Source organism: Magallana gigas, chromosome 1 (assembly GCF_963853765.1).
Source record: "Magallana gigas chromosome 1, xbMagGiga1.1, whole genome shotgun sequence".
Classification (NCBI taxonomy): domain Eukaryota; kingdom Metazoa; phylum Mollusca; class Bivalvia; order Ostreida; family Ostreidae; genus Magallana; species Magallana gigas.
Genome location: NC_088853.1, coordinates 31,412,132 through 31,439,727, shown reverse-complemented (window position 1 = coordinate 31,439,727; position 27,596 = coordinate 31,412,132). Strand labels below are relative to the sequence as shown.

Below are 27,596 nucleotides of genomic sequence, written 5' to 3'. Positions count from 1 at the left end.
TTTAGAAAACGTAGACCATCCCAAATAATATTCAAGTAATTTTCTGCTGATCTTAGGAACCCTTCCAATGTGTGTTGAGCCAACTCAAATACATGTACTTTTATGCCTCCCTTCAAAGAAAGAATGGCATATTGTTTTGCTGATGTTCGTCAGTCTCTCTGTCGGTCCACTAACAGTTTCCGTTTTTTTCTTCGCAGATGTTGCACATATTGCACACATTTAGCATACATATTTATCATTACAATATCTAGGTCAAAGTTAATTTTTGGTACGGTCGAGTAATTTCCCCCCCCCCCCCCCCCTTGAATTTAGAAAACTTCAAACATAAAGAAACCACGGATGACCCTTTCTCAACTCAGTCTCTTATTGTCTTGTACATTAACGATTGTGTTTGATATGAATGACACGTTGAGTTATATACAAGTTGACAAATTGTGATGATCTGTAAGTCGAGAAATTCATTTTATAGATCGGTCGTTTTCATATAGTCAAAATAGCTCAATCTCTGGTCTGCAATATGTTTATTATCGGCATATGGAATTTTATCTCAACATGCGGGTTAATTTAGTATTGAAAAACCGTTTTTAAAATCCATTCATGATGTTTGTTTTTTTTTTCATTGAAATAGCTAACATCTACACTGATATTTATCTGTTTATTATATTTGATCACTGATGTTGCACAGATGTATGAAAATAAGCTGAAATATACAGTGAAACCTAACTATACCTCACCCTTTCAAGGAAGGTCCTGAAAGTCGTCTAAATAAAATGTCAATTGAATTTTAATAAGATTTACAATACTAAGACCACTGCTGTTAAATCTAACAATCGCTGCATTTCCTGTCAGAATGTCCTCGAGTACAATTACCTGGTGAAATAGGGCACAGCACTTGTTACCGTCTTGCCAATATTCGTGTCGGAGAGGAAAGTCTTTTGCATTGGCTTTATAAATTTGCTGACAACAACATGCATATAGTGTGTCTTTGGAAAAATTAGAATGGTCTCATTGAATAAGACGTTTTCCATACGAATTTTTTCTTTAAAAACAACGACATTTTTTTTGTCGGAGGCAGACACTGACCATAGGAATATCGATATGGGTATTATTAACTTTGAATACTGACTCCAAATCAGTATCTAAAGTAAAAAGAACATAAACTGTAGACAATCCATGTCATGCATCATTTCTACATGTTATTTCTAAATTTTATTTAAGTTAATCGAAAAGGATAATGTATTTCATGTGGTGCACAACATGTATGACACTTTTCCTCAAAGTTTGAAGAGTATATATGCAAATTAAGTGTTCGATGTTTTTTACCTTATCATATTACATTCTGATGATGCATTTTGAATATTTCAACGATTTTTATCGTAAATTGACAATATATAACTGACGTGTTCACTACAGGTGGGACTTAAAACAGTAGAATTGATATTCTAAAGGATATTTTAAAAATATTATGACACTTTTTGTTCAGATTATTAATGGGGTAAATATTCATCAGTCATATTAAAGTTTGAAAGACCCAATTCAATTTGGCATTACGCATGTGGGTTCTACCTGTGTAAGATCACTTGCTTGTCGATCCACTTCCCTATGTATGAGTACTGCAAACCATGCCCGTCACAAAGATGAAGCTTGTCTTGTTTATTGCATACTTTATAGGAATATTCAGTGTTGATGCATTTGGTACGTGTTCTCTATTTACATTGTATTTAACAACGTGGCTTTTCCACTAGACAGTTATGATTTTCTTTAGTTAAACAAGTTACTTCCTTTATACTTGAAAGAAGTAACTAGCTCGAGCACCTGGCTCCGATTTCACAAAATAAAACCTTAAGTTTAATGTGAAATCCTGAGTATTTACTCAGCTAAGATTTTTTCTCATTTTGCGTTTCTCAAATCAAACTTAGTCAATTTTTAGCTGAGCTGAATTTTTACTTAGCTGAGTCAAGAATGTTCATTGTCACAGGCTGCCCTTTATAACTTCTCTTGTATGTTTTAAATTTATCCTAAAAACAACATTGGTCTTTTAGTGTTTCAACAGAGGAAAAATTGGCTTAATTAACAATATATATCAATTGTTAATCAGTCATTAAAAGTACAATTTGTTATGCTAAATATAGATTACATATCTACATGATCTTATATATCATATAGCAAAACAACTTTGCTAATGAAAAAAGATATTTATTAATCCTACAGTAAATATTGCACATGCGCTGATTATTGAGTGGACTTGATTTAATAAATGAACATTACAGACAATACAATATTGTAGTAATGATGTTAATGACATTGTTATATTTGAGATTTGACTTCGGTCTGCTATGGTGGTAGCTTCAGGTTTTTTTTTTTTCTCAAATTGATGTCTTTTTTGGAGAAATGCAAATATTTGAGTTCTGACAAATTAGAGAAAAAATCTCAAATATTTGAGATTTGCCTTCACTTTTTTTGTGAATTTGGAGCCTTTTACCGTCAGTTCAAGCATATATATTACAATATATAACATAACATAGCCTAGCATTGAAATCTCATAGCATAGCATTGGAATCTGATATAAAAGCATATAAACTCATATAATCTCATTCGTCATATCATACCATAGCATACAACATGATTTTAACTCGGTTTTAAATGTTTTTACTTGGAAGTCAATTCATTTTAATTTATCATAGCATAACATATATATCTCATAACATTGCATTGAAATCTCATAGCATATCATTAAAATCGCATACCATAGCATAGCAATAATTTGTAAAAGACATGCATGAAATTACTGTACTGGTACTGGTACATCATGCACAGTTCATTTTCTGTTTAGTTAAATCTTCATAAAAATGGTACATAAAATGTAGTTAACTGCTTTGAATAAAAAAGTATTACAATCAAAACAAAAACCTTATGCATAATACGGTTTGGTTAGTACATTTTATCAATACAACATGTTCTTACATGTATGTATAGATTGGCCCCCATGCCTCTTTATTTATTTCCAGTTTAATGCCTGCAGCAATTTTAAATTTGGAATATTCAGAAAAACCTTTTGCCTTCTTAACTTAACCTTTTTTGTTGACTTATATCATGTTCAGAATGTTTAAGTAAAACAGTTAAATTAGCATTACATAATCTCGACATTTTTAAGACAAAGGTATCATTTTTACCTGTGCAGCGATACTTTTAAATTGTTAGCGGAATTTTATAGAAAAAAATGAACAAAAAGCTATTCAATTTGATTTATTGGACGTTTTTTTTTTTCAAATTTAAATGCTACTTATCGCTAGCAAAATCAGAACTATCATCGTATCATCTTTAATTGATTTTAACAAAGAGACACCGAAAAAAAGCGTGTCCCTTTTGCTCCGAGAGCATTTGTAATGACTAACAAGAAATTACAGAATATTAGTAACCCTTTTAGATATCTTAAAAAAAAATTCGTTATGAAAGTTGCGTTTAGCAATTTTTTTTTTAAATAATGTTAATGTGGAAGGTAACGAAATTAAAGGCCTAGATATATAGGAATGAGAATTGTTGGTATATATCAGAACTATAATTAATTTTTGGTTAGATATCATACCTTATCAATTTAAAATAATGTGCATCATTTTAATTTAATTTTAAAAAAAATGAAATATTGATTTAAAATTTTTTTTCTCCCATAAATATCAATAAAATCAATGTGAAATGTTTGAATCTGTCTATTACAGTAAAAATAAATTCAAATTGCGTTGCTTCATACTATTCAAACAAGATTTTGCTGAGCATCTGTTCACCCAGTACCAGCAAATATAAGATTACAAGACCATGTATAATATAATGTAATGTTATGTAATGTCATTTTTTTAAAATAATAATGATAGAATCGCCTTTGGGCAAATCTTAAAGACATAATGTTTAATAGAGGTCTAATATTTTAAATAGTCCTCATTGACAATTTAATGTAATGAAATTGACAATTAATGTAATGTAATGTTTTATAATGATAATGAATGTACCATGATTTACATTTATGTAACTATTTTGATGAAATATAATGTAATGTAATTTATAATTATAATGTAATGGGGCCATCCTTCTGTGTAGTGTGGTACAAATTTAGGCAGTGGCCTCTCTCGCCAGCAATAAACTAATATATAACTTTATTTACTTTCGTTATCTTTAATAAGAATCTATTTAAAAAATTATAGGAACCAGGAACAGTTACAATGCCCCAAAACGAAAAATTTATTGTGAAATATCTGAGGGATGTAAATTTTTTTTTAATCTGATATCTGTATTGGTCATCTTTTTGTGCGCCATGTTTGTCTCTTTAAAAGACCTACGGTATCAATGATTTCTGGGGGTAATATTTCATAAAGAATATATAAATAGAGAGAAAGAATAAGGGTTTATGTTGTCTTACTTGTCAAAATAAAATAATTGCAATCTTAAATATGTCCCACAGGCAGCAGGTAAAAAAAAATAGTAAATGATTCTTCACAAAGAACTGACACTCAAAATAATATATACAAACTAATTAGATAAATAGAAACCCGGTCTTTTCAAATGATATTTGTCGTATATCTGCATTCATTAGATAAAATACTTCGTATGTTTAATAGAGTTACTATAATTTCTTAAACAGGTTCAGGTTCCTTGGCATATGACAAAATCAGGTTCAATTCATGTAAATGATTCACGCTTCTTTGCACGGCATTTAAGGGCGTTAAATGTTAACTTGAAAACAAAATGACAAATGCAGGATAACTCACTTAGAAAGATACTGTCTGAATAAAATTTTTGTGTCCTGCATAAAAAATGTGATAATAAATGCAGTATTAGAGACGTCAAAAAGTTTCTCAATATGAGATATCTAAAGTCTATAAATAGTTGATTTGATAGTGTGTCTGTGTCTTAGAGCGATAGCAATCTTAACGTAGAACGCAAAGCAAATTAATTCTTAAACGTAAGGCTAAATAAGTAAATTTGAAATACTGTTCCCTACAAATGGAAAATTGCTACTCACATGATTCATTTCAAAATAATACATGTATCCCGAACGTTGACAAAGAAGTCCTTATGTATCCCATATTCAATTTAGCAAATAATTGATAATAAATGAACATTGCAGGTACATGTACTTCTTAATTCTGCCTTCATCTATAAAACATCACCCAACCATCCCCACACCCTTAAAAAATTGTTTTCATCCACACAGACATACAGGCATATTTAGGTACATCTATTTCGTTTAAAAAAATAAAGTTATTATTAAAATTTGTTTACCCTGCGTGTATACAAATTTATCTGATGCACGATACATTATCCTTCAGTTTTAATAACTTTATAGATTTGTTTCTAAAATGATATGTGTTCTACAATTATGAGAAAGCTGATAAATTAAATTATAAAAGACAACACTTGTTAACAACCTTTACTAATGCTTTTAGTAGGCCCTGTAAACATTTAAAAGCATAAAAACGTAATAAACTCTAACGGTCAACAAAGGTTCACATTTGATATTGTCAAATATATCTGTCCCTAGTTTAACCAATTTATAAATTGTACCGTATGCAATCAACTTTACGTAAACCAGAGGATATTCATTGCATTAATCTTAATACCACTTATCATTGCTCGATAACAGTTCATTTGAAACGTCACTATAATGGTCTAATTCCCACAACTTTTCATAGTAAACGAACATATTGACAGTTTTATTCATATTTTGCCTTTGGAAGTATGTAGAGTAGCTATGCTCAAATAGGATTTTTACATATGTTTTTGTTCACAGAATAATACACATCATAGATAAAAATGGTACTAGAGCCAGCATGGGTTCAATGTTTCTCGGTCACAAAACCGTGGAAAAACATTTATATTTGGTTCAAAACATTATTTTATCAAAAAGAAAAAAAAGAAAATCGTCATGACATCATTTCTACGTTATGACATCATTGAGAAGCCACTTAAATTTTGGGGGCGAGATATGCACAATACCGCATGTAGTCCTTTGCAAAACAATCATCGTTTGTATATAAAAGGAACTGATAGTTAAACAGGATGTCATATCGTCCTTAAGGATTACGTTTACTTAGGGGCCAAAAAAATCCACTAATAGGAACGAAAAACTACTTATTCTTCATTGTAGCCCCACTATTGTGATCCTATTTTTCACTCTCAAATAACTAGGTCAACGACCTACTTTTTCTGCTAGTGACCTCTGAAAGTTTTTTGAAAGAATTGTCAAAATTGTCCACCATTTTCAAGGTTTTCTTTATTTTGCAATTATTAGAAATTATAAAACAATTTGTAGGGTCACTTGGGAAATGATAAAATACGAGTAGCTTTACTAATTTAATATTTGACTGAATCGTTTTAAGCTTATATTTTAAGTTTAATTTAGTCCGAATTTCCTCTATCAATTTCCAAAATTGTACCCATTTTTGACCGAGTTTTACAAAAAACTGTCTAATAGAGCCCCAAACAATTGATTGCCTTAAACTGTTTTTGTTTTCTGTATTATGTTGACATTGATATTATTTAGGTTCAATGATAAAAATTTCTAGGTATTTTATCTTGAATCGATTAAATGTATTTTAAAGATTTTTCCAATCGCGTGCCAGCCAGTGATTTAAATTTATAGACGAGTAAATACAACCATAAAATATGTAAAATGATATGAAAAAAACATATCGAAACTTAACTTTTGCAATTACATTGCAACAAAAAGTGTTTAAGAGAAAAAAAGAAAATGAAAAAAGTAATCCGAATTTCCTCTGTTTTAATATTAATCTACCTTTGTCGGAGCATATCTTCCACAAATAAACAAATCATTGATATCAATATCGATATTTGTTAATAACGTTGTTATTTTTTGTTTTTAAAACAACTTTGAACTTCAGATATTGAGCTTTGTAAAAATATTTTTTGAAATCTCAAACCCTGAGTAAACGTAATCCTAAAAGGCTAAACATAAGACATTAACCAAATTTAGTACAGCCAAAAATAACACGCTCGTCATTGAAGCCTTTTTGTAAAACCGAAAACAGCGTCAAATAAACTAGTAGACTAATTGTTCACGGAACAATTAGAGATCTTTCCACCTTTCATAATGATTAAAAAAAAAATCCCGAAAATGTTGATAATTATTGAGTAATTAGTGAAAAATCAATTTACGAAAAAAAAAAATCGGTTCCGCCCACCGGTATCGATCCGAGATCCCCAGGCTTTGTGGGGAAGAGCGTTGACACTTCGCTATTTCGCTTGTTATTTGATAGAAGGTAAATTTTGTTGAGTTGTGTAGTCAATATGGATGATGATAGAAAGAAGAGAAGGAGCGTTCTTCTGTCCATCTGCAGTTGATCCCCAACATTGAGAAACCTTTAGAATAGATGGGGGCTTAGCGATTGGTTTGGAGGGCAGTATTTGTTCATCAGTTTATTTCAAAAAATCAGTGCTGCTTGTAAACAATGTGGCCGGATAGCGTTGACTTAAAAATCAACAGGGCAGGTCAAACTCTGGTCGCCAGCGGGTATTTGAAGGTGTGGGAACCTCACGTCGGCTCAGCTGATGCGAATTCTCCCTGTGATTTAAAATGCACGTGCTTAGAAATCTATTAAATGCCATGCATTCGTGGATTACAAGTAGAACTTCAACACAAGTCGTTACTGGTTGCCGATAGAAATGTCAACACAGATTTTCAGTGAAATTTTAGCATGAATTTATTAGATACAAATATCGAAGCGTTGAAATTTCGTTTCTGGGGATGATGGTTCGTTGCCGCTGAAGTGGATAACTTTCTTCAATATGGTTCATTTCGTTTGAATTTTGGCAGGCAACTAGATTCAAGTGTTAGGAACAGTCCCATGAATTTTCGTTCTAGAGAGTTTTACTGCAGCTGGAATTTTCATTTGGAGGCGTTGTCTAAAACGCGGTCTGGAGTCAAATGGCAGGCAGTGTTTCACCTTTTCAAAAATTTTGACAAACGGTTGTAACACTTTTTTTTTGTTTTATTTTAAAAAGGAATATTAAATTTCAAATTCAAATATCGAGGGTCAAGTTCATATAAGAATTCAATCCTTGTATAAAAGAAGGGGGCGGGCTTATTGTACATATAACTAAATCTGATATATATATGTTGCATACATTCATTACTAGTTAGTTCTAAGAGGTCAAAGTCAGAGGTTACGCGGGGGTGTTAAGGAAGCATATGGGCAATTTAGCGTCTTAATTTGACTGTTATATTCAAAATCGTGAAATTAAATAACTATTTTGAATACAATCAAAAACTAAGTATTATCCTTTGAAATAGATGTAAGTGCAAAAAAATCGGGTAGTACATTACTGCCACATTGGTGCATTATCACGTGACAACTATAAATAGCTTACGTATATTCCTTAACATAAAATGAGATAGAACAACACTACCCCGCGGTTTACAAAATAAAATAGATAAACCAAGTGAAGGCAAAACATCTCAGTTTAATCAAAACTGCTGCTAGAATCCAATGTTTTTCTTAATTCAATAGTTATTCATCCAGTTCTCGTAAAACCTTCCCAACTTTTATAAAGTTTGCACGGAAAACGGCAAGTTGCATCAAAACAACACACAGCATGGGATTCTAGCAGCATTTTTCATTTTAAGCATTGTTAAAACTAACGATACATATAAAATTCAAAGTTCAATATATGCGGGGTAGTGTTGTTCTAGTCGGATTTTTATATCGTAAACAACGACAGAGGAAAGCCTGGCCGAGAAATAAAAGCAAATTTACATACCTTTTAGCGAATGATTGATGAAACTAACATCTATCCCAGTATTCTTATGTCCCATTCTCAATAAATCACATCACAATATTTTATTAGAGTTCTTAGATTAGATATGTTTTGAATATGTTTACAATGCTTTCCGATCAAATTCACACGACATTCAACTTTTAGTCATGACGTCATCAATGTATAAATCTACGTAATACAAACTAATTTCTGAAAAAAAATTGACTTCAGTATTTTTATTTGCTTTTGGTCTACGTTTCGTTGCTTAGATAATTGAATATGTACATAATAACTAAGATTTGTGATATCACGAAATTACATGTAACTCAGAATCCATATGCTTCCTTAACACCCCCGCGTAAAGGTTAAACCTAAGCATTTATCTTGTACTGTGCACCTGATTCAACTAATGCACTAGAGTCGTTCCTCTAAACAACTTAAAACTGTAATGCATTTAATGGTGTGGATAGTTTGTGTTTGCGATCTTGTCTCACTGTCGAGTTCAACCGCTGTACGACTTCCTCGGAATATTCTTTGCCCTTTCTTCTGTTCTCCATCGCAATTGCGTACTCCGATGTTTTTAATCAAAATCAATTTATCCTAGCTCATCACTCATGAATTTGCAAACGGTTTTCTTATGAAACCTTTATATTTCATTTGCTTTCCTGCACATACACAATTTTTTTACTATTAATATTTGTAATTTTTCCATGTTGATGATTAGATTCTTGAATTATATTACTGAGGTTTAAAGCAAGGCTCTTTTTTTTCAAATGGTAAATTTACAATATGCAATGTTTCAATGCAAATTTTAACAAATTAAAAAGAAAATTATGAGTGTATTCTTGTAAATTGGATTGCAAATTAAATTGAAAATTTTAGATGCTTTGAATTGTAACAATTATATAATTAATATTGAAATAATTCTATAACGACGATATGATTAAATTTTGGATCAGTAGTCTATTGAAACAAATGGTAAAATGCAATTAAAACATACAAAAACATATTGTTTTATATGACGTATAGCCTACATGATATTTTTTTTACAAGAAAATCTAAGTAGAAGAAACACAACAGTACTCACCCAAAGTTCGACCTACCGCTTCAACATAGCATCAATTGCTAAAGATGGCGATGTTCAGACTACCGAACCCAAATGCGCCATCACTGCGCTAAATCACACTAAAGCATGGCTACAGGTCGACTTCGGACAACCCTACATAATACACAATGTCAAAATATATCACAGGAGAGAAGGTATGCAATGCATCACATTCTTATGGTTGTTTCTTTTATAAATATTTGGTCATTGTATAAGTAAGTAAAGTTCACCTATGTTTTATTAATGTACATCAGTGTGTTACTTAAAGACACAGCCAAGTCGTCTTCAATGGAAATTTGAGTCTGGCATTCATTTTTTATAGATGAAGGTTAATCATATTTTATGTAATTGTTTATTTGCACATTGCTTCACTAATTTAAGTAATAGATATACCATGTAAACTCAAGAGTAAATACGTCCTTATGGATACTACGTATGACTCTCATGATGACAATCTAACTACAGGGCTATTCTTGAAATATATGAAATTTCTTTGGTGATCGGATTATTAATCAAAGTTAAGCCAACATTCATAATATTTTTTAGGGGATGGACCTTCAGCGTGGAAGCAATATCGATTCAGACAGTTCTACCTAGATGCCTCAAACTTATCAGCAACACAGACGACAACGTCACAGAGAACTCGTTGTTACACCGATAACACGACTGCCCCAGACTTACCCACAAACATTATAGACATACCTTGTAAACAGACGGCTAGATACGTCATTGTGGAGACCACTTATGACGCACCTGAAGATGATTACCTTGATGAACACGGGGCGATCCTTGAAATATGTGAAATAAAAGTATACGGTAAAGTTAAAATTCAAGTCAAAATTTAAGGAACCAATAACGACCACTTGTAATTTGAATGAATCTATTACACTGTACCATTTTAAAAATGGTCTTCCTGAAGGATCAATCCTTGAAATCTGTGAAGTGGGAGGGTTTTTCTTTGTACGAATACATCAGACAAAAGACATTAAAAAATGCTACCTCTGAGAAGAATATATTTCATTTTGTTGATGCTTTTGAATGTAAAAATTGGAAAAGTCAAATCCAGTTGACATAAATGCTACTTAAAAAGCTGACAGTTGACATGTTAATGATGTTTTATCGTGTAAATGAATGTATTTTACATTTTAATGGCGCAAAAAATGATTCATTCCTTATAAAAAGCTTTTAAAATCGTCTGTTTTCTACTACGCAAAACAAAAGATGCTGTGTCATATTCTTAATAATTGTGTTTTGATATTAGAAAAAAGGCTTAGTTAGTCGGCTAAACGAGAAAAAAGCATTTGGTTGAATGTATAAAATTTTCAACACATCTTACAAATTTTCAATAGAAAACAAGCATGCGTGTGTAATTCTTTTCTGCATTCTTGCAAAATATATATACGTGTGTATACAGATACAAAAAAAAATAGCAAATAAGCATTTGTAAATAAAATAATTCATTATTCAGATAATCATCTTTAGAATTTTTAAGTTAAAATGATATTATGCACCGAGATATAAAAATGGCCTTTATATATAGAAAACAAAATGAAATTGAACGAAATTGTTTGTAATACTAGTGTAAAGGTTAGTGAGCTTATTTATTGAATTAACATTTAACATTTTTAGGATGCGAAGTTGATACATATGGGGTTGACTGCATGCCATGCATCGGGTGTCAATATTGTGATATATCCAGCGGTGTGTGTGATGCATGTAAGTCATTGATTCAAAAGGGTAAAGAACTATTAAAAAAGGCATCAATTTATTTTACATCTTTAAAAATAAATCTATAAAAATCTGCAAAAGATATATTTACAGATATCAATGAATTGGTCATTCGAACATCTGATTCCTTAAGCATTTACTTGATGGAAAATAGTTTTGTATGAATGTGTATGAATGTAGACGCTTTATGTGTATACATTAAAATGTCTATGTCTTTCTGTTTATCAATTTAACTTTTTTAGAGTTTTGTTATGTTAACCTTCTTTTCTTTTCTTTTTTCAGGTGAAGAAATGCTAATGCTTTCACGTTAGAATATAAATCGAAACATTTTCGTTTAGTAATGACTTTTAGTTTCACAAAAATGATTAAAAAAAACTTGTTGTAGTTGAGTGTTAATCAAGCAGTTTTTTCGTTGTTTTTGAGTTAGAGAAAATAATGCATTCTGATAAAAATAAAAATAAATAATCAGGAATTGTATAAACGCCTCTTGTATTTTCCATGTAAGTGCTCTAACACTGTATTGTTTTTAGGGTTTAGGATGTAAAACACCGAAACGGCCGAAAAACATCCAAATGATCAGGAATGCGGACGCATTGTTGCTCTTGAAAATAATGCTGTTTAAAAAGACTAGCAAAGCATATCAAGGATCAATAAACATATTTTTAAACAACGACCAGTAAGCTTTTACATGTACAAATGTATAAATTGATTTTTTTTGTTTGACGCTTTATTGACTAATTTGTTTCAAGACATTTCTAAACAAAAAAATATTATAGGTCGATAATTTATATATTCTTTAAAGATAAAGTATAACTACTTCGTTTTTTAATTAAATAGATTTGCCGTGTCATGGTTATATTTTCTTACCTATTATCAGACATATTCTGGAGAAAAAAACTTATCATAGGTAAAATCCAGAATTTCAATCATCTAACCTGCAAACGTATCACAAAAGGATAAAGGATGCCTTTTACGCGCATATATCGATGTGACCCCTTGATGTATCGAAGCCTATCTCTATAAGTGATTGTGTAAGCATTGGGTGCGTTAAATTTCCCGAACTTGCCAAATGAATTGTCGTTTGGTAAATGTTCCTTGCACTTAGTTAATAATGAACATCAATTAAGTTTTATTTGTTTACATATTTTTATAAAGAATATCGTTAACTTTACAGCATAACGCTTCAAAACGTGTGAGATAAAAATGTTATGTTAGCTTAGTTAAGTGTTCCTTATTTTTTTAATACGAATACCAGATCCAATACAATGGTGTTTGCTTTTAAAATATTACACTTTTTCTCGAAGGTTTTGTATATCAAATATCTATGTAGATGACTTCGCAATTTGGATTTCCTTATATAAACGAATATAACATTACAGTTCTTAAGCCCTTTTATCCATGCCATCAATAAAGACAATTGTTGATTATGAATACTATATATGTAATATATACAGTTACAGTTTTACCAAGCCTTGTAGCCATGCCATCAATAAAGATAACTGCTGATAATGAATAATATATATATTTTTTGTTCCATTGTATCTGTTAACAGAAAAGCAAAAACGGAAAATTCGATAGTAATGAAAAGTAAAAAAAAATACTATTGAAAAAATCTTAAGTATCTATTTTCATTTTTAAAATGTACAACACACTAATAAATCGATTCAATCCACGCACATGTATAATTAAATAGCTTTCTATTGGTTTAAATGTTTCCAGACAATGAGTATATATATATATATTTTTTTTTTGGGGGGGGGGGGGTCTCAACATGATAAAGCGCCCAAAAACATGCCGATGAGTCTATACGCTGACAAAAGAAGTGCAACCAAATAATTTGCCATCAGAAGTAAAGAAAAATAGTCATTATGAAAAAAAAATACAAAGCATAAACACATCATTTGTTGTATAAAAGCACATTTAATGAAACACGTCAGTCGGAATGTTAAGTTAACTTAATAATGTGATCTATTTTGAATTCAACAGCAATTAAAGTTTGCAATAAAATGGCAACATACTTTGTAGAAGATTAGATGATGATAATATTTTTTTTTCAAATGGAATGAGTTTTCATAGAGGGATTCCGCAATTTTCTATTCCACTTTTTACCAATTGTCACATTTTTAATTACTTTTTATCTAGGCCTTGTATCGATGTTACCAAAGTAGAATTGTTTGTCAATGTATTCTTTGTTGGTCTATTTGATATTTCCTTTACATTTTGTAAAAAAAAAAATGAATTCAATGAGAGGTATTTAATTTCCATTAATAACGAAACGTAAACTCTTACAAAAGGTATAGGAAATCAATATCTTATTTGTAGTATTTAACATTAGACGAAGAGGAAATGTATGAACAATATGTTTGATACAGACAAAAGATAAACAGGAATTGAAATTTAAAACATGGGTATTCATTAAATCAATAATATTCAAATGACAATATCATATCTGTAGCGTCCATTGAGTATATCAACGCATCACTTAGCACCATCGGTACATTCGTCTATACAACGTTCACACATCATGATCAAGCTATTTCTTCGACACAATATACTGCAATTTATTTGGACTATTCTCCTTAGCATTCACGCATGTAGGGCAGACCTAAGAAGCAGTTATTCACAACTGCATTATGGACAAAAACTGGAAAGAAGGATGATAACGTCGTATGATGGATACAGTATTCTGGATTGTGTAGAAGATTGTCTGAGAACAACACGATGTCGGTCCATTAACTACTACCAAGGAGCCCACTTCTGTAAGACCAACTTTGAGAACAGGACAACTGTACCTGGACTCTACATAGAGAAGCCTGGCTGGATATACAGCGATATAGAAGACTGGGACAAGGTAATGTTGGGTTGAGTTTGTGGATGTTCTGTCTATTTAGGTTTCGGTTAAACGACGCGTTGACTTTTTTTAGAAATATTTTTGTAGGCAATATACTTTGATTGTGTAAATCCATTAGCGTCATCAACTACAGCAGGTACATATTTTTTCTTCACAAATATGTTTCCTTTCAAATTAAGAATGACCGAATGTATTAAAGCAAGAATATTGCTTACATGTTTATATTGATTATAAATTGTCCCCTAAACTGTTGCAAGAAAGAAATGAAAATGACAGTAAAATACTTCCTGCAGTAAAAAAAAATATGTTGCACTAGACACTCAAAGGCAAAACAAATCAAAGTATATGGACAATTGATAGGAGGGTTTTAATTGATGGTTACACAAGAGGTTTATTTTATTTAATAAATGTTATTTAATATTAGAAATAGTTATTACTATCATAAAAGCTTACCGAACATATCAGAAAACAGAAATATTGAGTAGGTAGGATCACTTACTTTTTAAGTTGTTTAATTTTTTTTTTCTTCATAAATCCAGGAAATTGCAGGAGCCTGTTCGCGGTCAAGTTGTCGCATTAATGAAAAGTGCATTCCACAACCCTTTGACCAGTTTACCTGCGTCATTTCAGGTTTGGAGTATATTCATATTAAACTTTTTTTACCTAAAAATTTAAATTTATGTTAGAATCAAGAGATAACTAAAGATTTTCGTAAAAAAAAAAATTGGACTTAGAATAAAGTTTTTTATATATCATGTTAATAAGAAAATTAAAACAAAAGAAAATAGTTTATATATAAACAATGTTTAATATTAAAAAAAATCAGGAGAGTATTGTCACAAATAATCCTTCAGAAGATTAAATATCTGGTTACCGTCGATCGTTTACATACATATAAATAGCAATGCCATTCCTTTTTATGTTTTTAAGTTTCTGTAGTTGTCACCAATCATTACTTGTTCTTAACTTAAGAGCATAAAATTCCGTCATAAAATAAACTGATCGAACAACGTTCTGAATAGTTTTGGGTAACTGGAAACTCATACTATAGCACATATTCACTTATTGTTTTTTTTGTTTTTTTTTGTGAAAAATATCATGAGATAGTCCTGTTTTGCTGTAGCTATGTCCCGAAAAAAAATAATTCAAAAAAACTTACATGCATTGTCAACCTTAGGTGCAATAAGATATCAGTCATGTTTAGCGAAATAATAGGTCTGCGTCGTCAAAATTCGTACATTTACTTTAAAATTTTCGTTCATTAATTATAGGATAAAAATTGTGACATCTATTAATGTAAGAGGTAGTTAAGTACATGCCATTTAAACAAAGAAAGAAATGAGAAATATAAGAACAATTAAGCGAAATTTCTAAAAAGTAACTATAACAACAACAGTTAAATGGGGAATGTTGACATAAATCTCAGTGTTTTTATTATTTGTTTTTTTTTTCCTTTTAAATATGCATCTGATATATCTATATTATATAAAAACACCAGCATACGTTGAAGAGAACTGATGGTATTATTATATTTAAATTTACAGCCAACATAGTCTTATGAAATAAGTTTTAATGACATAACTTTTCGATTGAAAATAAATTTAAAACAGCACGATGGTTTTTTTTTTAATCAAACCAAGAATATATTTCAATATAGATTGCGGTGAACCTAGGGGTGAAGGATTTTCAATGGAACATGTACGTGAATGGGACGCTATTGGAATAACAAGAGGAATGCATATCACTTGCGCCGCTAAATATAATCAGTTAGGCTCTGAGCTATTTGTCTGTCGATCTAACGGAACGTCGAGGACGGATTTGAGCTGTCATAAAAATTATGGTAAGATAATTTTATCTTATATGCATATATTATCAGATTGATTCTTTAAATTCAGCAAACATCTATTAAATGTTTGACAGCTTTGACCTGACTTCGGAACAAGTACATAAACAAATCAGACATACATGTATTGATAAAATAATTCTTTGCACAAAAAGTTAAATAAATTGGTTTACCCTGTGTGCTGATATTACTGTTGGTTCGTTGGGTATTTTTCCGCTGCTGTTGATTTCTTTGTGCTTTCGAATTCGTCCAGGTTTTTGTTTTTGTTTCTGGTTTTTTGTTTTTTTTTGTAATACTTTTCTACAGATTATAAATACAAACACAATACGCAAAGATATACACAGAAATGAAATGAATGCATCAACAATCTAATTTCAAACTGAATTTTTAATGAACTCTAGTGAACTATATCGATATATTACTTTCAGTGAAACAGTGAAACTATCTATAGCACAGAATTATAGTGATTGATTTTAGCATGGGCTATAAGAGACATTTTTTTTTAAATTTAAATTTACATGCAATGTAATTGGGTAGCAATATCAGTTATGTTGATGCATAAAAATGTGATGACTATAAATATCATTGCTAATCATTCATATAACGATTATACAAACATATAAATAAATAAAAAACCTGGAAGTTCTAGATTTTCAAAACCTTATAGACGTGTTTATCATGTATTAAAAAGTTAGCTAAATGCCAATACAGGTAAACCTAATAAAATAACAATAACAAGGTAGTTTACCACCTCATGTTATATGTATGGTAAGCGGCAATATTTACATTGTAATTTGAATTGTTTAAATGTCTTTTGAATATGTCACATTTACTCACTGCAATAGTAAGCATTAAAACGGCATTAAGAACTTGCGTCAGTTGCATCCGGAGAGACCTTAGACATTGATAACAATGCTCATTATTTACATTTTTGAAATTTAAAAAAAATGTCTATTGGTCGCGCTAAAAATATTTTTTTGTTTCTAGGCCAATGGCCGGTGATTAACTGCAATAATATTTGCAGCGTGTACCGTCAGTTGGCCCTTCTCCAAAATATGCACAAAAGTACAAAACACTCAAAGACCGATGGTTCGATATTTTTTAACAGAATATACTTGAGTGATATGTCGCTGCTTTTTAGGGCTTGCCTTAAATACGTAACTGCCAACGTCGTTGATATCATTTGATAAGAAAATATGTACATTGAATCAAATGTGCCGTCATCATTTTTTGTCACAAGTAAATTTTTTGTCACATTTGGACAATTAAAAAACCCCAAAACCACATACTCATCAAAGAAATACAATCTAAATCTATGAAAGAAAAAAATACACCATCTAAGGTTTTTTAAATATGATCATCATTTATTCGAATAGGTAATTAGGAACGCAATCGGATTTTTTTTACGTAAAATCCTGCATTTTTAGCAATTAGGAAATGACTCGAATGTCTCGCACATTTTTTAACGCTATCATCCGTGTATATTTTCAAGTATTTTACAATATAATTTATACCGTTTGCTTCTTTTTTTATGTTTATACCTGTATATGAAAACCTTACAAGCTACAGAGGTTTAAATAATGAGAAACTTTGTGATTATTTTCATACTTTTGAGTGAACATTGTTTGAACCGAGAGGTATATATGAATATTTGATATTTGCTAAAATATATTGTGGGACAAATTTTAAGTCCGAACACTCACATAAAACGGGGTTTAGTAATGAAAAAGCCAATTATTCAGAAGATTACTTCTTTCTTTTTTTACTTTCAAATAAATTCACTTTTATGTGTATTTTATGTTTAAACAAATACACTTTTTGGCGCCCGTCATAATGAAAAAATGGCAATAAACTGTCAACTTAATATAAGGAAACAAGCTACTAAGTGTGCTTTCATTAATATTTTTAAACCGCCGGTCTTTAAAAATTATCGTAGCTTTTCAGAACACTGTTCTGGACCAGCTGAATAAAACGTGTTACAAAATCGGGTAATCACGACTTTTCCCAAGATACCGATCGTATTATATAATCCAAATGTGGCTAGACTATTGAATTTCTCTCAGGTTGTTCTCCCAAATCCCATCAAAATGAAAAAAAGAACAAGAAAAACAGCTACATGTAATGTTTAGCCAATAAAAATACAATCAGCAGCAGAAACGTGTAACATCAGTGTTATGGGTGGGTGGATATTTAAAGGGTGCATGTTAATGCAATGCAAAGGATATATTCTTTAAATATTACTATTTCTAAATTATAGATGATTTGTTTATAAAACACATGTACACCCGAGCATTGTAGGAAGGCAAAACCGTTGTTAATTTTGCACCATTTTCAAAACGAAAAAAAAACCCCGAAAATATAATTTGAAATGCAGCCTTAATCGGTTAGAATATCATTTTCGACATTTCTGTTCTCATGTTGCACACATTTATTGTTTTAAATATGTATTCTTTAAAAGTTCATTCTCTAATAAAGAAAAAAAATAATAGCAGTTAATGGCAGATATACGTCATTATTTATGGTTACATTTTACATTTAATCCCCCTAGTCTTGAAGCTTCGCTACATATTTGGAAGCCTTTAAAATACACGAGCGCATTTAAATACAATTTGTTTTTTCTGCAGGTCTATAAATGTTGTGAAAATATTTCTATCTTCCTAAATGTTTAGGAGAGAAAATGAAGCTCACTGCGTTCATATGTAACTTAAAATTACAAAAATGCTGAATAAAATAATATGTAAATAAGTGAAACTTATTGATAAAAAACAACAATATCGGTAATATTTGTTTGCTTAATCAAATTAAAATTAAAATACCGAATTTACTTTACAAGTTGCCGAGTTCACCAGGTGCCGAGTAGACAAAGAGTTCTTCTTGATAATCTATTTTTTATTCTTTTTTTTTAAAGTACGTCAAGTAAAAACAACCTGTTTTTATGTATAGTTTCACTAAAGCAGTTTAGTATAATAAATTACGATGAATCCAAAAATTATGACATCAAACTGTAAATAATATCTAGAAAAGGCAGTAAATCATTTAATATATCTTCACGTGAATACAATTTATTTGTGTGATGTATTGTAAATAATAGTATGCATAGTCTTGAGATAGAAATTGTTTTTCAAATAGCGAATTTTAACGACAAAACTCTAATAAACATGACATGGTATTTTCTTTCTGGGGGTTTTTGGGGAGGGATGGGGTGTTGTTGGTTTTTTTTATCATTATCAATTATATCTTTTTATTTTTATTTATTTTTTTTTTTTTGTTTAAATACAGTTTGTGAAAAATCCACGATGAATTTGAAATGTCCACCTGGAAAAATTAATATTGAGTATGCCAACTACGGAAGAACAGACGACAACATATGTACCCAAAAAACAAGCAGTAAAACAGATTGTCGATACGAGAACTCTGAGAAAATAGTAAAAAGCCAATGTGATGGGAAAACATACTGCAGTATCACTGCTTCAAACGAAGTATTTACGGATCCTTGTGGTAGTACCCCGAAATACCTGGAAATAAAATTTACCTGTGTATAGGGGAATACATTATACAGCAATCGCTACGTTTCGTGAAAATATTTTATCACAGAATGCGCTTTTATATATGATGTGACATGTGCATGACATATCTAAAAAGGTGATTAAAAATGTACTGCTATAAAATAAACACTCATTAAATCATTTGCATTTTGCTGTTGAAGTACCATCGACGTCATTTAAACATCAGACGACATTCCAATAGTCAATATCAGTGTTTCATATTTTTAAAATGTACAGCTTTTTCCCCTTTATATCATTTCCAATTTGATTGTAAAAAGGCAAACTAGTAGAAATTAACAAAATATTTTACCAATACGAATCCAATCATTGCTCTATGTTTTTAAAACTTCTCTCAAATGCATGATATCAACTTTTTTGAAGTAGATAAAATAAATATTCTTTTGACAATGTTTGAGTGTGTCTTTATTTGTTTTTTCTGTGTCGACTTTGAATGGATACTATCATGATCTTAATTAAAAGCTTCCGATGAGCACAAATTCCAAGACCTTGCACAAACGGACTAGGCCTAAATGTAACAAAGTCACATTATCTACACTGATAACTTTCACGTGCATAGAGAGTCAGCTTTTATTTCTGATTAACGTAAGCTAACTTTTTTATGACTTTCTGATTTAATGATTGCAACTGCAAATATATTAAACCGAATGATGTGGTTTTTTTCATACTGGCGATGAAAGCAAAAATAACTGCAGGGACAACATACTGTGATTTTACTATGCAAGATACTTTGATACCAGCAAGATACATCGAAGACAACTGTATGTTTTGGAAAGATTTGATCGAAAAACTGAAATACAAAAAAGTGTTTGGCCACCCATACACCATCCACTAAATAAATTTTTTGTTCCATAAATTGTTTTATTTAGAAACTTTCTTCGTTGTATTAGCTATTTAAACTTTTATATCGTTTGAGTTCTGATTTATAGTTCCTTCTTCATTCTATCGGAATCGAATTTTCAGAAGCTATAACCCTTGCCGCTCTTACTAGTTTTTACCAGAAGATGCAATACGACCTTATCCCCGTTATAACATTAGCTAATATGATAACTGTAATTCTTTATTTAATGTGCTTAAGATATAATTTTGTCATTTATTTGGTCAATAAATTTTACAAACACTCATTGGGTCATCAATGGGGTTTTTTCTGGAATTCATGCAACAAGAACAAGCTGCAGAAAAGGCATTAACACATTCGAAAAAGGAATTAGGCATTGTACTGTTTTAGAATTCCTAGTATGAAAACGTTGTGAAAATAAAAATATGTGTTGAAATATGTACATACACATCTAAGCACTATTACTTTCGAACAAAATATCAAGTGAATAATCAAGGAATAAAACACATGAAATATGGAAAAAAAAATGACTCCAGTGCAATATTGTTACTTTCATATTATATAAGAATATACATTCCAGCAATCATGTATCGGCAGTCGTAGTTGTTACGATGATAAAATCGATACATGCAATTCATTGTCCTATTCGGACAAACACAAATAAGAGTTCGTGAAATGATGGCATTGTTTTTATTTTAGAAAAAAAATATAAATTCAATATGTATCAACAGTGCATTAGTTGCTTACAAATAACGATAGCCGGTATTTTTTTAAATAATCAATTAACTATGGAAAATTTTTTTAACTTCAAAAATGCTGTTTCGTGTCGTTTTGTTTGACAGCAAACCAGTTTTTAAATTCAAAATATTTTTCATGCACCTGTGTATAATATAAGACAAACTAACAATCGTCGACTAATGTTTCCAGTAGTGTCTCCAGTTTTCCTCCCTCTTTTCCTAACCAACATCGATGAATTTTCTCTAAAAAAGAATTTTAAAAAATGCGTATTGTGCAATACCATTTAAGAAATATAACACCTTTTATTTTAAAGATAAACTCCCACCCGTACTGTTTTCTTGTATACACATAAATCATGTAGTACAAACATTGTTACACGTCATAATTCCGCATTGTGGATAATTTGTTTCACCAAATCGCATAATGATTTGGAAATGGTGGATAAACTATTTGTTGAAACTTATTTGCAAGAGGATACCCAGAAAGTGGATAACTGTTCATACAGTTCATCATAATGTTCAATTCCTATGTGTGCAACTTGGAGGAAACCACTTTAAGAAAAACCTAACTATAGTCATTTAATCTAACAAAAAATCCAAATAAACCAGCAGCTAATTCTACAGATACTACCAATGTTCAAAGTTTGACAACCAGCAAAATGTCCAAACATTACAAACTCTTTTTGAATGTCACATCAGTAACTTTCTAAGTTTCTAGGTTGACGAGACTCCTCATACATGTATGGCAAAATAAACTGGTCTAAACAAAGAAAAAACAATACTCAATTCATTGAGCATTTTGTTGCTTTCCAACCTCACAATGCTTATCTAAATTCCAATGACGCCAGAGTAAATCGCAAAGAGAAATTCTGCATGTCTCTTGATAACTTCATACATTTTTTACGAGTTTCTTTTTCAATTTCTGAGGCACCTTGTTTAAGTTCTTCTATCTGTTCCATATTTTCAAAATTTTCTTATGTTCTGTGTCATCATCAAGAAACTCAAAAGAACCTCCTGGATAATGTTTATGTAAAAAGAAGTTCATTATCTTTTTGTCATTGCCGGTTAAACGGACTTAAACCACATGGTCGTATTTGCTTGTGTCATCGAGATACGGCAGTAAGGAAGGATATTTTTGAAATGTATTGTTAAATACTTCCCTCTGTTGCCATTCATGATCTACTATAAAAAAAGAATACTATTTCGTATAGTTTTGAAATTAAGTATTACTTAATTATATCATTAATATTATTTATCTGTTTCAATTCTTTATTTTTCTTTGTATTTGTTTTATATGACTTGTAATTAAACAATACATCTAATTAATATATCGTGAAACAGTTGTCCTTACATGGTTTGTGGCCAGTCTGTCCTACGCGACGCTTGAAATCAGTAACTGTATCTGGTACTTCATTTAACTCCTGCAGGGCTAGCCAACACATATTTTTCACTTGACCTTCAATGTGGCTTAAAATATTGGTTTTGTTTTCTACTATAGTTTAATAAATTCCATCAGCAATTTGTGCTCGCCAATCTGTAGAGTTGACATTAATGGACCTTACAAAAGTATCAACTAAGGTAGTAACGGCGACAATTATACCAAGAAGTGGATTATTAAAAGCAACAACAACAATAAATACGACAACATAATTTTTTTTTTTGAAATAGTTCATCAGACATTTTAAACTTTAAATCCGAAAATAATTTGCTCTAAATTTGTTGGAAAACTGCATTCAAAATGTTTCAAAATTCACTTACATATCTCTGATCTTAAAGCTTCGGCAATTTCATGTAATGTTCTCTAAATGTTCCTTTAGTCATCTCACGGTAAATATTGAGCGACAACTGTAGCTTGCATCTTCAGTTGTTCCTACAGCGATATTTTTGTCCCTTAGAAAAATATCATTGCACATCTGTCTTATCGATTCCCTTGATAGAATTTTGTCAGTGGCATCTTGTATAATAGTGTCAATACTTATAATCGAAACTTGTTCTGGGGTTGACTCGATAGCTCCACTTAGGGAATTGACTTGCTGATATCCCAAAACGTTTATAAGACATTCACCATTTTCGAGTGTATAATGTATATGACTTGTTTGTTCTTTTAGGTAATATTCATGATTCATGAAAACGGTCAATTTTGCGTCAACTACATGAACTGAATTGCTGCAAATACATATTACTCTAACCAAGTTTCCAGAAGTTGAATGAAAGAATGACTCCTTGTTTGCAGCATCCTATAACAAAACAAAGTGGCAATTTGTGCAAATTTAACAAGTAAAGTAACATGGTTGTAATTGCCATCTTTGTTGTACATACCTTTCCATTTACCTTGAGCGTGCCTTCTCTACAAATTACTTGTACATGAATTGGTTCTGACTTCTTCTGATCTCCTTGACTGGAAACATTTGTAGGTAAAACATCTTCTCTCTTTGAAAGTAGATTTATTTCATCTACTATTGCATTGCATTGTATAACAGTAAGCAGACATTTAGCGAATGGGGGATGTCTCTGGTCCCCGCGATCAATAATTCCTAATGACTTAAACAACCTTTTGAAGTCTGCTGATGTGGCATGCAATGACCATTCCTCACCAGATTCCATATCTCTAAAAATCAATACATGTTTGAACACAGGGAGAAAATAGATTTCAACAAAAGTTATTGATTATGTAAGCTATAAATGCAAACCAGTTGCCATGAAACCAGTACATATAATACATTAATGACATTGCATTATTTTACGGAAAGATGCGTTTCATTTTTTTATTTCCATTTTCTATTGTTATTGTTAACGTCTGTTGTGTTAACATTTGAACATATTCCTTGAATAATATTAAAACAAATAGCTTAATCAAATCTGAAGTGTAACAACATTGATTAGATAAGGACGTACTATGTTTATTAAATTCACCAACTCACAAAAAAATGTAGCTTATTAGGTAGTAGGGATAATATTAAACAGAATGTCAGGATTTATCCCATGATAGGTAAATGTACAATTGTAAACATACAATAAAACAAAGTGTTCCTGTCACTTTGAACATGACCTAAACAGGCAATGTCTAGATAACTTACTTTTTCTCCTGAGTTCGTATGGCTACGTGTAATCCTATGCATTACGCTAGCTCTCCTGCAATATTTAAATCCTTACTCTTGTTGCCGAACTCGGCAGTTTCTTACCGAACCCATTCAAAGTCTAAAAATAGAGCAAGGATTTACCGAGCCTAGAAGCTTTATTCGTCAGGTTTTAAAAAAGTTCGGCATTATATTATTGATATGTTTTTTATTTAAACGCTGAATGCTGAAAAGATAATACCAGATAAAAAAAAAGGAAATGTGGCAAACATCTGAAATTGCTTATATTAAATCCATGTGGAGGGAGAAAGCAGAATAAATCTGCTAGGAACAAAACAAGATAATTTAACGAAATTTAATCCAAACAAAAACATTGTTTCAATACGAAGTACTTATATGTCTGTGTCCTGTTTTTATACTGATAAATGGCATTTTTATATTCTTGTTCTGTATTTGTCATACCTTATTGAATCAGTGTAATTAAAGAATACAAATTAAAGGAACAATAACAAAAACATTTTTTTGTATGTTTAAAGCAAAATGATGAATATAGCTTGAAAAACCCTTATGAAAATATGTACTTTTTCAAAAGAAGACATTTTCATTTAAAACTTTTCTAACCCTGTCACATATGATTATTGTTAAATGAGGCAAAGAAAGAACTCAATTTGTGAATCTAAAATCAATCATCAGCTAAACAAAACAGACACAGAAACACTAAGACGACTTTGCTTTTAATCTGAACTCAGGTAAACTGTGGATAGGTTTGACACCTTTAATCCTATCGTGATAAAATGACGTATTTCGTACAGTTATTGTCAACTTTTTAAACAAATTTTCAATGACCAACACCAGTACGTTTGGTTTGAATCATACAGAAATAGCAATGGCATTTTCTACTCCCACTGTTTGCCTTGTAAAAAAAAAATAATAAAAGAAATAAAAACTGATTCCATTGCAGTAATGATGTGACGGTGACCCTTATTTTGTATTATTATAACCCAACTTACAGAACAGAATAATACTAAATATATGGGAAAAGTGTACAAGTATATGGACAAGTGGACCCTTAGAAAATCAATAAAATTTCAATACCTCGAAAACAGACATAACGACATCAACGGAATACATATACATTTCAAGATATACACGATATATAATAATTATTGTTTTTATATATGTTCTTTGCAAAAAGACAAATTCAGATATTTAACTTAATTTATATTGAATGTTGGAGAAAAAAATGATTTATTCATACTTACATGTATATACATATCTAGGTGACAAAGTGGCGTATAATTGAGGAAAAAGTGAAGGTTGGTTGGTTAAGAGGGTTTAATGGTAAAGAATGAAGAGAAAAAGGTGAACGAGTTATAATAAGGATATAACAGGGATATAAGTGGGAGAAAAACTAAAAAAAAATTATAAAATATTTAAGGAATGAATTAAATATGTATTTGTTTTATACGATATAAAATGGTTTGGAGCAGTTTACGCTTTATAAGCCGCGAAGCGGTTGATTAAAAAGCGTAAACTGTTTCAAACCATTTTATATCGTATTAAACTAATACATTTTGAATTCATTGCTTATAATTTTTTTTTTTACTCTTCATTGTAGATAAAAACGGTCATTTGACCTTTAAAATGACGTAAAATTTTACAAAATTCAAATGTAACGTCAGGTGTATTGATACGTTTTGGAGGTTAGTCTTACTATGACGTAGGCAACATGCTTTATACGATAGAATATATAGAATTTTTTTTTTAGCCAATCAGAAAGCGCGTTACAACCAGAATTAAACTATTGTGTTATATGATACCACACATTATGTGAATATGATCCTCTCCCATGTTAGAGAGAAATAGCTATACTGTAGCTTAACACGATGGGTTAACATTTACAGTGCATTGTTGTGATTGTATTGTCTTACATATTATTGAATGCATGTCTGTTTATCATGAATCAATTAGGCATGATGTTTTTCGAAAGAGCTCATGCAGTTATTTTTACAGCGAATGCATTTTATAAAATATTAATGGTAATATGCGATGACTGTTTATCTTTTAAATATATCACACAAAGTTTTTAAAAAAAAAATTTCTTCCCTTCTGCATTTAAAAAAAAAATTCTATTGTTTTACAGTTACAAACTTTAACTTCAAATCAAATTGGAATAATTTTTTATGACCAACCGGAAGTTTTAGTTAAAATCATAAGAGCAAAATTAAATGTGTTTACGTTTCTAAAAGCAATGTTTTAAGAAGAGGCATGACAGGAAATTCAGTTAAAAAAAGACTAATAAACTGATAAGTGGACCTGCATATCATGATTATGATGGGTTTGAATAATGCTCGTACGTAGTATTTTGATAAAATATTAAAATTGAGAAATAAAGCTAAGTCATATAGTACACAGAACTTATAGCGACCAATTAAACCCATTCTAGACTTAAGTACATTATAACAAGAGACCCACGGGCCACATCGCTCACCTGAGCAACACTTGGCATGATACAATCTCTTACATGGAGTCATTATACATAATATCTGGACAATGTGGTATAGTGAATGTAGATTCCATACGAAAAAATGTCCCCCCCCCCTGGATATTCTTAAATTATAATCTTTTTTTAATAGTCATTTCACATTCAGCAGTGCAGTTCTCAAAAACACCCTTAACAATTATTCATAAACAGGATATAAACATACACCAAACTCTGACCCCATGTGAGGCCCAATAATTGTCTAGGGGTCAAAGTTTAAACAAGTTTAAAGAAGTTCAGCACTAAATATAAAAATGCTTGTATATAAGGAAAAGGATATATTATAACATTTTAGTTTTTGTGAATATATAAAATGTTTTCCTTTGTACAAATGAATCCCCAATGTGGCCTCACACGATTCCTAAATATTGTGATTTGAACAGATTTCAATTTACACTCTCTAAAGTTGCTTTCACGAAAGTTACAGCTTTTCTAGGCAAATGTTTTTTTGGAAAACGATTTCAAAATATTTTTCTATATATTCCTATGTGAAAATGTGTTCACCTCACTATTGTGACCCCACCCTACCCCCCACGTGTCATGATT

General features: G+C 30.7%; 1 protein-coding gene and 2 long non-coding RNA genes across 5 annotated transcripts; 2 read left to right on the top strand and 1 right to left on the bottom strand.

The window, feature by feature from the left end:
• Positions 1 to 1,585: 1,585 nt before the first annotated feature.
• LOC109617109 (uncharacterized) lies at positions 1,586 to 11,729 on the top strand. The gene is made up of 4 exons (XR_010707626.1): positions 1,586 to 1,695; positions 9,820 to 10,026; positions 10,418 to 10,687; positions 11,501 to 11,729. It is a non-coding gene; the product is annotated as an uncharacterized lncRNA (long non-coding RNA).
• Positions 11,730 to 12,492: 763 nt separating this feature from the next.
• On the top strand, positions 12,493 to 20,211 carry LOC109618427 (uncharacterized). 2 transcript variants are annotated; one of them, XM_066066101.1, is made up of 5 exons: positions 12,493 to 12,630; positions 14,183 to 14,450; positions 14,990 to 15,080; positions 16,108 to 16,290; positions 19,573 to 20,211. In XM_066066101.1, exons 2-5 carry the CDS (start codon positions 14,256 to 14,258, stop codon positions 19,833 to 19,835), a joined length of 732 nt encoding a protein of 243 aa, XP_065922173.1. In that variant the 5' UTR covers positions 12,493 to 12,630; positions 14,183 to 14,255; the 3' UTR covers positions 19,836 to 20,211. The 2 variants fall into 2 exon arrangements, with proteins under 2 accessions (XP_065922173.1, XP_065922175.1); XM_066066103.1 differs by having other exon boundaries at positions 12,494 to 12,641.
• A 1,154-nt stretch (positions 20,212 to 21,365) lies between these two features.
• Positions 21,366 to 24,979, bottom strand: LOC136269994 (uncharacterized). Of its 2 annotated transcripts, none has more exons than XR_010707627.1 (4): positions 24,509 to 24,979; positions 23,751 to 24,039; positions 23,190 to 23,668; positions 21,366 to 22,965 (listed from the first exon to the last, which is right to left on the bottom strand). It is a non-coding gene; the product is annotated as an uncharacterized lncRNA (long non-coding RNA). The 2 variants fall into 2 exon arrangements; XR_010707629.1 differs by having other exon boundaries at positions 21,366 to 21,674; positions 24,509 to 24,977.
• Positions 24,980 to 27,596: the final 2,617 nt, after the last annotated feature.

Excerpts from the sequence above, each read along its gene's own strand:
- LOC109618427 (XM_066066101.1), top strand. The coding sequence starts at position 14,256 with ATGATAACGTCGTATGATGGATACAGTATTCTGGATTGTGTAGAAGAT. Across the intron at positions 14,451-14,989 it reads ATATAGAAGACTGGGACAAG|GAAATTGCAGGAGCCTGTTC; the intron begins GTAATGTTGGGT and ends TCATAAATCCAG. Across the intron at positions 16,291-19,572 it reads GAGCTGTCATAAAAATTATG|TTTGTGAAAAATCCACGATG; the intron begins GTAAGATAATTT and ends GTTTAAATACAG.